The 16309-nt window shown below is 41.0% G+C and overlaps 1 protein-coding gene across 19 annotated transcripts in view; it reads right to left on the minus strand.

Annotated features, from left to right (window-relative positions):
- DTNA (dystrobrevin alpha) overlaps positions 1-16309 on the minus strand; it is a 298132-nt gene that overhangs the window by 122210 nt on the left and 159613 nt on the right. For all 19 annotated transcript variants that reach the window (XM_048840578.2, XM_048840596.2, XM_048840588.2 and 16 more), the window contains 2 exons: positions 10045-10112; positions 3376-3456 (listed from right to left, as the gene is read on the minus strand). In XM_048840578.2, the coding sequence (XP_048696535.1) occupies positions 3376-3456; positions 10045-10112 (149 nt within the window). The remainder of the gene's footprint in view (positions 1-3375; positions 3457-10044; positions 10113-16309) is intronic.

Genomic DNA, 16309 nt, shown 5'->3' on the forward strand with positions numbered 1-16309 from the left:
ACATAGGATTGTTCATTATACAGCGTACCAGCCTAAATGATATCCTAGAAGGAAAGGATCACATGCTACTATATACTAATGAGCATCTTTACATAAATATTGTGGCATTAATAAAATCTCTGTTCTGCCTTTGCCAGCATGGCCCCCTCTGGTATCCAAACAAGCACTGCTTTGCTCCCCAGACACCCTGAGCCTGCAGCTGACAGCAGCTCCCTTCACTTTATTAAATTAGTTCTTTTAAAAGAGCCCTTTAAATACACACACTGCCTCTTTTTTCCATAAAAAGTCTACTCTGGTGAGAGTCAGAGAGGAGCTGGTTCAGGGGGCAGAGCAGAAGAGCACAGCTGAAAGAAGAACAGAGATGGCTTGAGAGGCAGGGGTTCCTAAAAGCTGGGATAAGAGTAGAGTTGTCTTTGAGTTTTTCTTTTTACAGCCACTCTTAAATGAAGCAGCTCAGATATAGCTGAACTATTTTTTCCCCATTTCCACTTTTGTCTCCTGAATTCACTACTGCTCAGCACATACTCCACAGCAATTTCAGCGGGGAAAAAGAATTGCTAACGTTAGCGAGATGACTGCATTAACAACCACTTCAGAACCATTACTTGGTATAGTCTTGTGGTGTCTAGATATTCCATCTTGGACAGTCATTGTTCAGAACTTAGATAATTTCCCTGAAACATCTGTAACTCTCTCCTCAGCAATCACAGCACTCTAGTAGTGTAAAAGTCCAGGAAAGAAAGAGGAAAACTATTCTGACAATGGAAAAGATGCATGGTTCAACCATCTCAGAGCAACAATAATTATTTCTGAAGAGCTTGAGAAGGAAATAGTTTCACACAGACCTTCATTCTAAGGGTAAACTTTTGGTTAAATCCCTGTGTCTAGAGCTAGATACATGGGGATTTTGGTACAAATATGAGTGAGGGCTTTTAAATGACACAATCAACTTAAAAAATAAATCACTACGCTCTCCTTTTTCATTTGGAAAACTCAATAGGATATATAAAGGTTAAGGTACCCTAGGTTACTGTATTTAAAGGAAGCATTCAAAAATTTACAGCTGAATGAAGAGAGTAAATGAAGATTCTTGAACTCATTTGCTTTCCTCCACTCCTCCTTTATTTGCCATCTGTCTTCCTTATAGAAGAGGATTTGTTTTTATGTAGCACCTTTTAGGCTCAAAATATCCTAAAGCAAAAATAAGTTAATGACCATGTAGGCAAATGGAAAATCATCCACTATGTGCTCAGCCATAGTTTGCCCACCGTCTTAAAATTAGTGCCTCTTTTAGGGCTACTATTGACTTCAGTGGGCTTTGGATCATGCCTATCGAACTGGGTATGTGAGGAGGCCTAGACACAAAGCTGTTAATTCTTGAAAAGCGATACCAGGAGCTCACATGAACACCTGACTGATTTCCACATCAATGCTTATTTCACATGGAATTTGAGCATTTCGCTGTGGGGTTGTGTCATTCTAGCAAGGTGCCCATGTTTTAAAATTGCATTAAAATCCTGCTGTAGGTAGGTGAACAGCCACCTCCTGGCTCAGAGCTCAGGTCTTATCCATTCCCCCTACAGCAAAAGTCACATAAAAGTAAAATTTCACACATAATATGGCCTTTGCTTCTTTGTTACTCCTCTGAGCTATCTAGCATTATGGTCCTGATATCATGCATGAAGTGTACCACAAGAGAACAGTAGACATTACTGTACCCTTCTCCCTAAGATAGCACTTCTTTCCGAGGGTGGCCTTTAAAAGTGCACTTAGTGCTCATAAATAGTGCTAGATTGACAGCCATAGACACCAGAGTTTTTGGACCTTTGGTACACTTATACAACATTGCTCAAATTACAATGCAGATATTCCACACAATGTCCTACCACGGTGCCTCAGCCTTTATCCAGAAAGACCTTCTTCCTTCACTCCTTTTAGGTACGAGCGTATTTCAGTTTCCATAAGCATTCATTCCTTTTCCTTCCCACTGAGGCAGCCAACAACAGAGCCAGTCATAAAGATGTTGTTTACAGTCTGGACACCTTATCCATTAAGAACAGAACCGAGACCACCAACTTGTTTCACACAGGTTACTGAAGAAAACTCTGATGGTAAAGTCTGATGGTAAAGTCTGATGGTATTGATTTTTAATCACTGACTGGCTTTGTTCAAAGAAGTGACAAAAGGTGTCAGACTATATTCTATTATAAAAAGAAATACTATTTGTATGTTTACACAAACACTACACATTTCATAAATACTAATTATTGTTCTATGTTCCATTACCAATGCCTTCAGCCATCCAATCTCCCCTACGATGAGGCTATTATATCCTTGTACTTAAAATAAGTTCAATTAGATTTTTTGGGGGGGGGGGAGACGGACGACACTCAAGACCAGTGTATACAGTTACCATGGAAATTAAGTGAAAATTTCATCCTCTGAAATTAAAAATAAAATATTTTTAAGGAAACATGATCACAGCAGCTCTGTCCAGTATGTTTCCTTCTGAACTGAGCAAGACTGAACTACTGTAGCTGTAGGAAACTGTACTGGGCAGCCTGCTTGTGACATGGACCAAGCCTATGGTCCTTACGCAAGCTAAAAATGCTTATTAATATGAGAGGTACGCTAAAGAGGTGATTGCAGGATTTGACCCATGGCTAGTAATCTCCTGCGTGTTCTACCCATTCTCCATTTTCTTTTAAAAGCTTTTCCGACTGGCCTTTTGCCGATATTTGGAGGCCACAAGCGGAAGATTTTCCTGCAGCACCAATATTCACAACCTCAAAGCAAAGAGCTCGCTGCTGAGCTGCACAGGTCATGTCTATGTTTTTTGTTTTGTTTTTTTAAACTCCCTCCAGTGCAGCTCTTCTGGTGGCAGCACAAGTGTTTAGACCAGTCATTGTGACAGAGGAGATACATTGGTGAGATTTCTTTTTAATAGCCCAGCGTAAACAGGCTTAGTGAGAAACGTTAAAAAAAAAATCTGCAAAACAAATGGCAAAGTCTATGGGATGGTGGCTTTTTTTTTTTTTTTTTAACAAAACCTTTTTTTTTTTTTTTAAAGCTCCTGGCATTTTTCATAACCTGCTAAGAAAAACTGTTTTTAAAAGAAAAATCACATTTAGAAGCAGCATTAAAGAAACTGCCCCCCCCCCAACCCCACAATAGCAACACTTCCACACTTAACACTTTGAGGATAATTAACAGTATGGAATTATTATACATTTCTTTATTACCCCGGCATTCTTATTAGTGTCTCCTAACTGTACATTAAAATAAACCCATATTTTCCTTTCAACTGGAGAAGAAACAGATCCTACAGTGGTAAGACTAAAGATGGTACTTGCGGTTAACAACTGACATACTTACAGTTGCATTTCTTCTGTACAAATCTAAGCTTGCATGCTGTTCTGTAGGTGGATAAACGGATGCGATCCAGATCTTGAGCCCCTAGTGGAAGAGAATTATGCATATGCTGTGACATTTCCCTGGGGTAAAGTCCACAATGTCTGCAAGTACAATGAAACGTATGCGTACTGTGACATTCTATACCTTGGGGGAGTGTCTTGTAACCCCCATATTCCTCATATATACAATTGTGATCTTATATATAAAGCATGCCATGTGAGGTATCAGGGGAAAGGTTACGAACTGCTCAAAGCCACTGTTCTATCTACATATGTATATCTTTAGCGCATATGAAGTTATGAGAATTCTGTTGTATGGTTGTCATTAAAACATGCTGTAAAAGTTGGGGAATCAGCCAGATATTAGCTCCCCAGAGACAACAGCAAGGAAAGTAACCAGTGCCCAGGCAGGGTGTCAAACAACCATCAACAGCCATTGTCCAGCGAGGGAGCTGCAATTCAATGACTCACCTGCATAAGCCTGCACCAGGGGGATTGCTCAAGTTGCCTGGGGACTCGGCAATGCCCACCAGACATGCCTGGACTTGTGTTCTCCAAGCACACTGGACTGAAGATATTAAACAGAACACAGGGGGCCCATGCTTCACCCATCTATGCTGCAAGCAACAAAGACAAAGACCGAAGACTCCAACAGAGGAGACTGGCCCAGGTTTAGGGGACAAACCTGTATATGAAGGACTGCAATATCCAGTGGAGGTGAGAGAAACTGCTTAATCTAGTTGTTGCCCAGACTAATAGGGTTGAGAGTTTAGACTGTGTGCTTATATTTTATTTCTGTTGGTAACTGACTGACTTTTTGCCTAACACTTAATATAACTTAAAATCAATCTTTTATAGTCAATAAATTTAACTGTTCATCTTTACCAGTGAGTTTGCCTGAAGTGTGTGGTAAATCTGCTCAGATTTGCAAAGGCTAGTGTATGTCCACTTTCCATTGATGAAGTGGTGAACCAATTAATAAATTTGCACTGCTCATCTTAAGCGGTGCAAGACAATATATTCCTGAGGTACAGTCCTGGGAGCTGGGGGGATTTGGCTGGTGCCTTTTTCAACGTAATTCATGAGTGGCTCTGGGAGCATTCATGCCATATAGCTGGGTGAGGGGCTCCACATGCTGTTGTGCTGTGCGATCACAGCTTCTGAAGGAGTTTGCTGTTTATCACTAGCAAAGCATTGAGAAAGACAGCCCAGGCTGGAGAGATAAAGGGGTACAGTGGTCCCACAGTCCCAGGCTGCATCCTAGGGATCCCGTCACATGTGCTTGTTAACAATGGACACATAGGAGAAAGGACATAGAAGCACATGCTGTCCGACATTTTTAAGACTGCCTATTTTCGGGGAAGAGGGGGAAGTGTCCTGGTGTTAACAAACATTCATGAAGAAAGCTAAGGAATACTAAGCCTACACTGTCTGACACTCTGAAGAAACAATCTGGTCAAGCTTCAGGCTAAAAGACAAACTGGCCAAGCTCCAAGATAAGGGAAAACCTCCTAATTTTAATTTTTAACAACAAAGCTCACAATAAATATCTTCAGCTGTCATGCCAGCTCAAAACCAGGTATTGTCAGAAGACCAAATTAGAAACAATACAAACAGCTGAACTTAGAGACTGGTAGATGACAAACTTTAGGGCAAAAAATATATCTCAAAAGAGTGGGCCACATTGACCACTGATGCGGAGATTCATTTTTTGCAGGGGGAGCCTCAAGGAGTCAGTTCATGCCCAGACTGACCCTGGATGCTCTAAATATACAAAGCTGGCAATGTCCCCAAAGTAGCTGCCAGCAGTGCTTTTCCTCCCCATGTCTTTTCCCTTTTGCCAGGGCTGGAAGGGGAGGTAGTGTAGGAGCCAACTAGGATGGATCTACTCCCACTGAGAGCTTCTCTGTACCACCCAAGTAGCCAGAAAGGGGTCAGAATGAGGGTGAGAATCTGGCATAGTATCTTTAAGCATCGAGCCATTATTCATTACTTATAATATTTTTTAAAACTCAAAGGCAGATGAGTAGATTCTTCTTATTTACTCCCAGGCTGACATGTCATACAAGATCTAGGCAATTGTTACTACCATGTGGCATATTAACTTTTACTAATATAGAGTCAATGACATTTTCAGATATTTGTGTTTTGAATGTGGTTGCAACTATGTAAAAAAAGAGGAGAATTTGCCCCATCAACTTGAGAAACTTCATCTCTGGAATAGATACTAAAACAGAGAGTTACACACTTCAAAGCTGCTTGAAGAACTGTCCAAACTCATGTTCATTCTAAATACAACTAGTGTAAAATTAAACTGTCAATAAAGTGTAGTGAAGTGAAAATATGGCTGTCCTGTTTAACTGGTTTCACAAATCCCTTCTTTGACATACATACCAACATTATTAGATCTGCCACTGCTTTATAATTGTACATTATGCTTGTGTTCACCCACTCTTTGATGAGCGATTAGGCATTGGTTGGATCCAAACATTTCAAACTTGCACTGATCTCTTCTTTCGCCCCAGCTCCTGCCCCGCTGCTGACCAGATTCTCCCACATCACCCTCCCAGTACTCTACTAGTTCCTTTTCCACAGTTGGCTGTCTTAATACGATCTGTTCCTGACAAAACGTACGCTGAACTACTTAGCATCCGGTCCTGAAAGGTTTTGATTTTTCTCATGACATGCTTTCCTGTTAACAGAGGCAGTTTTTCTCTTCTCCATTCACATTTTGCTGACAACACAGACGAAAGCTGAAATATCTGAGGCAGGATACTGGAATTTCTTTAACACAGAGTCTTTCCTTTTTTATTAGGAACAATTAAGAAAACCAGTTCCTCTTTTTGTAGCCACTCATGTATGATAAAACAGATTGCTTACCCCATAAGAATTGGGATAATTGGGAAATAAGACCTTAACAATCAGTTCTAAGTTATGCCTGTGTTATTGCATGGCACTTGAATCTTATTAAATATGCTTTGAGAGATCATTTTATGGTTCATTATATTTTTCTTTACAATGTTGCAACAACATAAACCAAGTAATATTAGTGTATTTCTATAGTGCCATTCAACTATGGCTTTGGAGTGCCTCTCAAAGATCTTGTTACAAGGCTTAAATAATTTTCTATAAGTCTCTGAGGTAGGTATTATATCCATTTTACAGACAAACTGCAGAGGAAAAGTTATGCTACTCGCCCAAGGTTCATAGTGAATTGGTGAGAACCAGAAAGAGAAGTCAGCAATCATGTCTCCTAGTTACTTGCTATAACCACAATGTTCATATTGCATAGGCAACAAACGAACATAATTCCTACACAACGGGCAAGATTCTGTGTCACTAGTAACTGGGAGCCTAAGTTATGACACCCTCTCCAAGTCACACTCAGGTCCACTGTGCTGCCAGGAATATTCTCAGCACCACATGCTTTAGTCCCACCCCCGACAGACCCCTCCTTCCATCAGCTGCACCACACTCCTTATGCTGGGGCTTGAGATGCGCTCCTCAGTAGGAAACTTTAGAGGTGGTCCCACAGTGCCTGTAGTGGGGAAATTCTCCCCTGGTTTCAGGGCTCCTTTATACCACTAGAGACCTTTTATGAGATGTAAAGGGTCTGGTGCAGAAGTGAGAATCTCCAATATGTATTTTGTAGACAATAAGGAGAGCTGAGAAAACTTATACGCAATACATTTTGCCATTTTTGCTGTTTGCAGAGTGATTTTTTAATGAGTTGGGTGAAAACATTTTTTTTAATGTATTGGCTGGGCAATGCAGGAAATTTACTACTCCTGCTTCTGTCCCAAACATATCTAGTGATCTCAGTTCAAATTTTGGCTCCAGTCTGAAATTTGTTCTTCCAAAAACAATACGTTACTTACATTGACGCTAGTGAAAAACAACGAAAGATGTCAGGTGGTGAAAAGGCAAATCAAACTTCAGTTTCTAAATTGCCTAAATTATTGCCAATAGTTTCTCATACTATCTGATCAGCTGCAGCATTAGAGGTTTTGTCTGGGAATTCTCATCACATTTCATATTGTTGGCACTTTGAAAAGAGAATAAAGCAATAAACTGCAAGCTTTGTCTCATGTTTCCATACTTTGCAACAGTACTCTATGTCTACTGGATAATCTATGCTGGCAGCCCCAAGTAGGTCCATGTTCTGTTCACCATATTTTGTGGTGCATCCATCAGTTCATTCCCCTCTAGATGTCTGTAAATGTGTCAGCTAAAACTACTGGTATTCCATTTGTTTTGACACCCTAGTGTGCCTTTTGAGTTGTAAGAGACCATGTAAACTTTGACCTCAGAATTCCAGATAAGAGAATACTAGATATGACACTAATTCATAGGAAGAAAAGGAGGACTTGTGGCACCTTAGAGACTAACCAATTTATTTGAGCATAAGCTTTCGTGAGCTACAGCTCACTTCATCGGATGCATGCAGTGTAGCTCATGAAAGCTTATGCTCAAATAAATTGGTTAGTCTCTAAGGTGCCACAAGTCCTCCTTTTCTTTTTGCGAATACAGACTAACACGGCTGCTACTCTGAAACGAATTCATAGAACATTTTAACTGGCAGCTGTAAGGATGTCCCCTCCATAGGAAAACAATACATTGTTTTAGGAGTAGTGTGTAAACACTAAATACAGAGGAGCTTCAGAATCCACCTACCATGTAAAATATGAGTATCATAAAAAAAAATCTATGCCATTGTGCAGGAAAGCCTCCCTATTTAGGAGAGCATGTAAGCATTTCCTTAAGTGACCTGAAGAAGACCTCCATATAAGGTCAAAAGCTTGTCTCTTTCATTGATGGAAGTTGGTCCAACAACAGATATTACTTCACCCACCTTGTCTCTTGCAAGTCTTACTCATCTTTAATCTTTTCCTCTTTAAATGCATGGTTGGGTTTTTTTTTGCAAACAAGGAGAAGAAAACTTTAAATACATAACCATACATAAGGAAATAAAACATTAAAACACTCTACATTTCAATATGTAGAAAATGGTGTATAATAGCTATTTGCATATGGCAAAGGCAAAAAACAAACCTTGAAACAAGCTGTAAACAAACCATCAAAAACTCTTAAGGTCCAAAATAAAATAAAATGTTCTGCTTTCGAAGTGTATATATTAGACTGAAAAAAAAAATAATATCCTGTGGCCAGATAGCAAGATAATATAGAATGGTAAGTTTCTCCATTGTCAAGATGTCCAATACTTTACTGAGGGCTTGATCCCATACCTGTTAAAGTCTGGCTCAGAAGGAACATGCTGATCACACTATTGGGCAACACCGTAAAACAAGGAGGGAAATCAACTTTTCTAACAGGTGCATCCCTATCAAGGCCCAACCCCCGAAAGGACTTAGGTAGTTGTGTGGGAAAACCCAAAGTCATACCAGCTTGCATTTGACCCTTTCCCCAAAAGTTCAAAAATGAAAAATCCTGTCACACCTTTGAAAGAGCCTCCAACACAGTTGCAGCACCAACATATACCAGAATCAATCAGTCTGGCCCATGTCTACATAATCAGGGTGGTGTCAAGTATATTCTCTGCAACAGTGAACTTGGGTATTCAAATGGTCAGTACAGACACACAATGCAGCTGTAGGTTTCCAGAATTTCCCTCAGGATTTAAAATTAAGATAAAACAGGACTTTTAAGGAGGATTCTCAAAAGCACTCAGCATTGTCCTAACTCTACTCCCACTGAAGTCAATGGTAAAAAAACCCCCGACAACCATGACCTATCCAGGACAAGAGTTGGGCCAATACTGAACACTTCTAAAAATCACACTTTTAATATTCAGCTCTCAGTTCTCTGTGTACTTTTTAGATGGAGGCTCCAAAACCTTGAAAAATGGCATAGATACATAGATATAGGTAATCTGCTAGACATTTGTTAGACATATTTAATATTTTTCCTTCAAAGTCTGTTAAGAGTTTACAAAGTACCTTGTTCGGTCAACATTTACTAGTTTGAAAGTACTACACCTCATGGATATAAATTATATTATGACCGTAATAGAGCTAAGGGATATACCTGATCATTCTTGTCCTAAAAATTAGGACAATCTAGTAAAATCAGGAAGATCCCAAACTTTATACAAGGAAAACAGTCTCCCAAAGGAAACAATGGATTGTTCACAAGGCAGATAAGAGGAGTGAGGAGTAGTTAGGAATAGGGGCAACTCTAGTTCATATGATATTTTGGGGACGGCAAATAGGTTTATTAGAGAACAGATACATTCAAGTGGGGTATCTGGGATTTGAAACTGCTCCTTAGTAACCTGGTGTTTTGGGGATGATTGTTTTCTTTTTCTCCATAGATTACATTTGTGTAATTATCAGTATTTTAAACTTCTTTGGATGAATTAGATATTATTGAAACAGAGGTAAAGTAACAACCTGATTCAGAAGATCACAGAAATCAGGGATGGAAAAGATCTATTCTGCAGTATCAGGTTAATTAAATCCACTCTCCTGCAATTTATCTTTCTCACAGTAAAAACACAATTCTTTAAAATGAGAATGGGACAGATACTTTACATAAGGTTCACTGATGTTATGTTGCATCTGGTTCATCTTTTGTAATGAAACAGTTAGATCTCTAAAAACACAGTACTTACGCATTTCGGCAAAGAGCTGCCTTCTTTCTGCCATGGTATTTCCTCTTTTCCCGCAATCTTCAATCATTCTAAAAGACAAAAATCACCAGAAAATATTTAAATATCCACAAGCTGAACATCAGCCGTTGCTAGCCCTGCTGTAGCACTGTTTGGGAGAAAAACAGATCTCGCTTTCTCCTCCGTGGCCTAGATTTTGCTTTCAATGTAGTGTGTCCTAAATAAGGGGATCTTATTGGTAAATTATATAAAGAGAGAAGAAATCGGAAGGTGTAATCTCTCTGCCTCTACTAACCAGAGCTGAATTCAAACCAGTGCCCATAAAATGAAAGGCTATGTAATCTCATTAACTATCTCTGGAGCTCCCCACTACCATGGATATTTCTAGTTGAACTTTTAATAGTATACATGAGTGCTTGTAGGAAGTCATCACAGATCTAAGGGCCTGCTGATTAAAAACCCATTAAAAGATTACATCTTTCAGTAATCAGAGTTGAGCAAACAGTTCATAGTGAATAAATTAGCTGAATTTAGCCTCTTTTCATTGTTTATGAGTTGTTCGTTTACAATTTAAGTTGATTTTTATTGAAAGTTAGTCACCAAATATTCTCTATGAACAGTACATAGACAAATAATTAGTTGTGAACAATTCATTATAAATAGCTGATAGTCAAAATTTGACCTGGATTGGTTAGTGTTGATTTGGCACAGGGGTCATATAGTTCTGTATTGATTTCCTAACTAGATTAGCTTATTAAGTCAGAGTAAGGCCACTCATTTACATATTCAGAATGTGTTTTCCACAAAAGTTCTCCAACACTTGCATAATATGCTCTGTTTCAGAGTAACAGCCGTGTTAGTCTGTATTCGCAAAAAGAAAAGGAGTACTTGTGGCACCTTAGACTAACCAATTTATTTGAGCATGAGCTTTTGTGAGCTACAGCTCAGTTCATCGGATGCATACTGTGGAAACTGCAGAAGACATTATATACACAGAGACCATGAAACAATACCTCCTCCCACCCCACTCTCCTGCTGGTAATAGCTTATGGAAAGTGATCATCAAGGTGGGCCATTTCCAGCACAAATCCAGGTTCTCTCACCGCCCCACCCCATACACAAACTCACTCTCCTGCTGGTAATAGGTCATCCAAAGTGACCACTCTCCTTACAATGTGCATGATAATCAAGGTGGGCCATTTCCAGCATAAATCCAAGTTTAACCAGAACGTGGGGGGGGGGGGGGGGGGAGAGAAAAAAAAACAAGGGGAAATAGCCACTCCCAGTCTCTATTTAAGCCTAAATTAATAGTATCCAATTTGCAAATGAATTCCAATTCAGCAGTTTCTCGCTGGAGTCTGGATTTGAAGTTTTTTTTGTTGTAAGATAGCGACCTTCATGTCTGTGATTGCGTGACCAGAGAGATTGAAGTGTCCTCCGACTGGTTTATGAATGTTATAATTCTTGACATCTGATTTGTGTCCATTTATTCTTTTACGTAGAGACTGTCCAGTTTGACCAATGTACATGGTAGAGGGGCATTGCTGGCACATGATGGCATATATCACATTGGTAGATGTGCAGGTGAACGAGCCTCTGATATGGCTGATATTATTAGGCCCTGTGATGGTGTCCCCTGAATAGATGTGGGCAGAGTTGGCAACGGGCTTTGTTGCAAGGATAGGTCCCTAGGTTAGTGGTTCTGTTGTGTGGTATGTGGTTGTTGGTGAGTATTTGCTTCAGGTTGGGGGGCTGTCTGTAGGCAAGGACTGGCCTGTCTCCCAACATTTGTGAGAGTGTTGGGTCATCCTTCAGGATAGGTTGTAGATCCTTAATAATGCGTTGGAGGGGTTTTAGTTGGGGGCTGAAGGTGACGGCTAGTGGCGTTCTGTTATTTTCTTTGTTAGGCCTGTCCTGTAGTAGGCGACTTCTGGAAACTCTTCTGGCTCTATCAATCTGTTTCTTCACTTCCGCAGGTGGGTATTGTAGTTGTAAGAATGCTTGATAGAGATCTTGTAGGTGTTTGTCTCTGTCTGAGGGGTTGGAGCAAATGCGGTTGTATCGCAGAGCTTGGCTGTAGACGATAGATCGCGTGGTGTGGTCAGGGTGAAAGCTGGAGGCATGTAGGTAGGAATAGTGGTCAGTAGGTTTCCGGTATAGGGTGGTGTTTATGTGACCACTGTTTATTAGCTTAGCACTGTAGTGTCCAGGCAGTGGATCTCTTGTGTGGACTAGACCAGGCTGAGGTTGATGGTGGGATGGAAATTGTTGAAATCATGGTGGAATTCCTCAAGGGCTTCTTTTCCATGGGTCCAGATGATGAAGATGTTATCAATATAGCGCAAGTAGAGTAGGGGCGTTAGGGGACGAGAGCTGAGGAAGCGTTGTTCTAAGTCAGCCATAAAAATGTTGGCATACTGTGGGGCCATGCGGGTACCCATAGCAGTGCCACTGATTTGAAGGTATACATTGTCCCCAAATGTAAAATAGTTATGGGTAAGGACAAAGTCACAAAGTTCAGCCACCAGGTTAGCCGTGACATTATCGGGGATAGTGTTCTTGACGGCTTGTAGTCCATCTTTGTGTGGAATGTTGGTGTAGAGGGCTTCTACGTTCATACTGGCCAAGATGGTGTTATCAGGAAGATCACCGATGAATTGTAGTTTCCTCAGGAAGTCAGTGGTGTCTTGAAGGTAGCTGGGAGTGCTGGTAGCGTAGGGCCTGAGGAGGGAGTCTACATAGCCAGACAATCCTGCTGTCAGGGTGCCAATGCCTGAGATGATGGGCGCCCAGGATTTCCAGGTTTATGGATCTTGGGTAGTAGACAGAATATCCCAGGTCGAGGTTCCAGGGGTGTGTCTGTGCGGATTTGATCTTGTGCTTTTTCAGGAAGTTTCTTGAGCAAATGCTGTAGTTGCTTTTGGTAACTCTCAGTGGGATCATAGGGTAATGGCTTGTAGAAAGTGGTGTTGGAGAGCTGCCGAGCAGCCTCTTGTTCATATTCCGACCTATTTATGATGACAACAGCACCTCCTTTGTCAGCCTTTTTGATTATGATGTCAGAGTTGTTTCTGAGGCTGTGGATGGCATTGTGTTCCGCACGGCTGAGGTTATGGGGCAAGTGATGCTGCTTTTCCACAATTTCAGCCCGTGCATGTCGGCGGAAGCAGTCTATGTAGAAGTCCAGTCTGCTGTTTCGACCTTCAGGAGGAGTCCACCTAGAATCCTTCTTTTTGTAATGTTGGTAGGGAGGCCTCTGTGGATTAGTATGTTGTTCAGAGGTATTTTGGAAATATTCCTTGAGTCGGAGACGTCGAAAATAGGGTTCTAGGTCACCACAGAACTGTATCACGTTCGTGGGGGTGGAGGGGCAGAAGGAGAGGCTCCGAGATAGGACAGCTGCTTCTGCTGGGCTGAGAGTATAGTTGGATAGGTTAACAATATTGCTGGGTGGGTTGAGGGAACCATTGCTGTGGCCCCTTGTAGCATGTAGTAGTTTAGAAAGTTTAGTGTCCTTTTTCTTTTGTAGAGAAGCAAAGTGTGTGTTGTAAATGGCTTGTCTAGTTTTAGTAAAATCCAGCCACGAGGAAGTTTGTGTGGAAGGTTGGTTTTTTATGAGAGTATCCATTTTTGAGAGCTCATTCTTAATCTTTCCCTGTTTGCTGTAGAGGATGTTGATCAGGTGATTCCGCAGTTTCTTTGAGAGCGTGTGGCACAAGCTGTCAGCATAGTCTGTGTGGTATGTAGATCGTAATGGATTTTTTACCTTCAGTCCTTTTGGTACAATGTCCATCTGTTTGCATTTGGAAAGGAAGATGATGTCTGTATCTGTACAAGTTTTTTCATGCAGTTGATAGATTTCCACTCCATACGGCTAAATGCAGTGCCTTGCATAATGACAGGTTTCAGAGTAACAGCCGTGTTAGTCTGTATTCGCAAAAAGAAAAGGAGTACTTGTGGCACCTTAGATACTAACCAATTTATCTGAGCATGAGCTTTCGTGAGCTACAGCTCACTTCATCGGATGCATGCTGTGGAAACTGCAGAAGACATTATATACACAGAGACCATGAAACAATACCTCCTCCCACCCCACTCTCCTGCTGGTAATAGCTTATCTAAAGAGATCATCAAGTTGGGCCATTTCCAGCACAAATCCAGGTTCTCTCACCCTCCGCCCCCCCCCCCAAACTCACTCTCCTGCTGGCAATAGCTCATCCAAACTGACCACTCTCCTTACAATGTGCATGATAATCAAGGTGGGCCATTTCCAGCATAAATCCAAGTTTAACCAGAACATCGGGGGGGGGGGGGGGTAGAAAAAAACAAGGGGAAATAGGCTACCTTGCTGGCCCACCTCACAATGTGTATGAAAATCAAGGTGGGCCAGCAAGGTAGCCTATTTCCCCTTGTTTTTTTCTACCCCCCCCCCCCCCCGATGTTCTGGTTAAACTTGGATTTATGCTGGAAATGGCCCACCTTGATTATCATGCACATTGTGAGGAGAGTGGTCACTTTGGATGGGCTATTACCAGCAGGAGAGTGAGTTTGTGGGGGGGGGGCGCGCGGAGGGTGAGAAAACCTGGATTTGTGCAGGAAATGGCCCAACTTGATGATCACTTTCCATAAGCTATTACCAGCAGGAGAGTGGGGTGGGAGGAGGTATTGTTTCATGGTCTCTGTGTATATAATGTCTTCTGCAGTTTCCACAGTATGCATCCGATGAACTGAGCTGTAGCTCACGAAAGCTCATGCTCAAATAAATTGGTTAGTCTAAGGTGCCAAAGTACTCCTTTTCTTTTTGATAATATGCTCTGTTTCTACAATGCCAGGAAATTCATTTGCACAAAAAAATATAATAATGCAAAAGGGGCACAAATGTCAGGGGCTTTTTTATTTGCAGAAAAATGCTTAATTTATTTACCTTGGTCTAGTTATCAATGTCTGGTTTAAAGGGCAGTGTTTGATAAGGTACTCCCTTTCGATCTCACGTGTGGCCATCCACAGGAGAGGGCCTTCTCTGTTGAAGGGAAAAAATAGTATTTTCCAAACCACATGTACCATTTTCTTCCAGCAGCATAATGCCAAAATCATCTTTTCCTGGTTGAAAAATCCTTTAGTTTAGCAACGATTTCCTTTTTCATGCCACCGCATCACCCTGTTTTGCCTGTATTTGTTTGTTTTTCTGTACAGGCGTTCTTTGGCACTCATGGTAGTATCTGAGCAGCCAACGTACATTAATGAATTCATCCTCCTGTGAGCTGAAGTAGTATTATTAACTCCATCTCATAGTTAGGGGAATAGAGGCACACAGGGATTATACGACTTGCTGGGTTCACAAAAGGTCTATGGCAGAACCAGGAGCAGAATCCAGGTCTCCTGAGACCCAATCAGTGTAGCACCTTAACCACACCACCATTCTTTTCCTGGAATGTTATATTGTTACAGCTGTTCGTTTTACAGAAGGCATGCTTTTGAGATCTTTAATTTCTATAAATAGGCTCATTTTTATTAATTTTCATTACATACTTTAATCCATAAAGCCTTCAACCAGGCGAGGGCCTCATTGTGCTAGACATTTTATAGATATATTGTAAAGACAGTCCTTGCCCCAAACGGTCTTAAAAGACAGGATACAACAGGTGGGTGAAACAGGATGTGAGGCGGTAAGGTAACAATGACAGACAAATTATTGCCTAGACTGCCTCTGTGTGCAATGCAATTCACAGGTGTCACTAAACTAACGAGTTGCAGTAATCTCACTTAGTTGCTTCTTATTCTTCATCTTGTACTTTGCTTCCTATCCTTGCAAAAGAAAGTATCTTATGTTACACAGAGCTAAGAAATAGTTATTTTTCAAGTCCCACATGTAGAAATTCAGTCATATCCCACATCTTCAAAATCATCTTTCCATATTATGAATTCACAAAACTAGTATGCACCAAACCCTTGATGAAATCAAGATGTTACTATAACCCACTGGTCATTGTGCTGTGTCTCCCAGTCTTCTGTGGTTTGGGCACAGAGGGGGAAATCTGTTTCAGCTCTTAACCACTCAGCTTGACTCTTTAGCACAAGCTGTAGAGACTCATGCTTTCAGCTCTGGACATCTTCAGGTCAATCCCCACTATCAGCCCAGACAGCTGCTGCTGCAATGTTATTTTACTCCACTGATTCTATTGAGCTTATAGCAGACAACAGTTCACAGAAAAATAGCTTTTAATGTTCTAAGGTTCTTCTCAACAGGAAATAACTTTTCTACTGCAGA

The sequence above is a fragment of the Caretta caretta genome, chromosome 2, assembly GCF_965140235.1.
Source record: "Caretta caretta isolate rCarCar2 chromosome 2, rCarCar1.hap1, whole genome shotgun sequence".
Classification (NCBI taxonomy): Eukaryota; Metazoa; Chordata; order Testudines; family Cheloniidae; genus Caretta; species Caretta caretta.